This window comes from Egretta garzetta, unplaced genomic scaffold (assembly GCF_000687185.1).
Source record: "Egretta garzetta isolate BGI_Z169 unplaced genomic scaffold, ASM68718v1 scaffold1044, whole genome shotgun sequence".
Taxonomy (NCBI): Eukaryota; Metazoa; Chordata; class Aves; order Pelecaniformes; family Ardeidae; genus Egretta; species Egretta garzetta.
The window spans coordinates 72,182-72,669 of record NW_009259451.1 but is presented as its reverse complement, the minus strand read 5'-3'; the positions used below and the strand labels follow the sequence as shown (position 1 = coordinate 72,669).

At 69.9% G+C, this 488-nt stretch overlaps 1 protein-coding gene across 1 annotated transcript in view; it reads right to left on the bottom strand.

Moving 5' to 3' along the window:
• Positions 1–488, bottom strand: part of LOC104124781 (stAR-related lipid transfer protein 13-like) — a 5,882-nt gene that overhangs the window by 3,945 nt on the left and 1,449 nt on the right. The window contains 1 exon segment of the mRNA XM_035892717.1: positions 250–475. Within this exon segment, the coding sequence (XP_035748610.1) occupies positions 250–475 (226 nt within the window).

Genomic DNA, 488 nt, shown 5'->3' with positions numbered 1-488 from the left:
GTCCTTCCCGCTCTGCCCCCCTCGCCTGGCTTCTGCCGCCAGGGAAAGGGCGACCATCAAGCCAGGGCTTGCAGGGCACCGGCCAGCACCCCTCCAGCAGCGGCTCAGCGCTGCCCCCCGAGCCACGGGCTGTGCACCCCTGCTGCAGAAGCACCCGTGGGATGGGGAGCGGTGCTCCCCTGGCCAGCAGCACGCTGGCAGCTCCAGGACCGAGCCCTTCCCACACTCCAGCGGCAGCCCAGGTGGGACCGGGGGGAGGAGGCCTCCTCCTCCTCCTCCTCCTCCTCCTCCTCGCCCCCCTCCTCCCCAGCCAGGTCAGGGGAGACAGCTTTATACCAGAGCTCCACCTTCTGCTGCAGCCCCCACATGTGCTGCAGGATGTCGTCCAGGTTCTCGTAGGTCACCTCCCCGTCCTCCTCGCTGCTGCCGAACTCCGGCACGTTGTCGTAGACGCTGACCCGGCTGCCCAGGGAGCTGCAGGAGCCCCG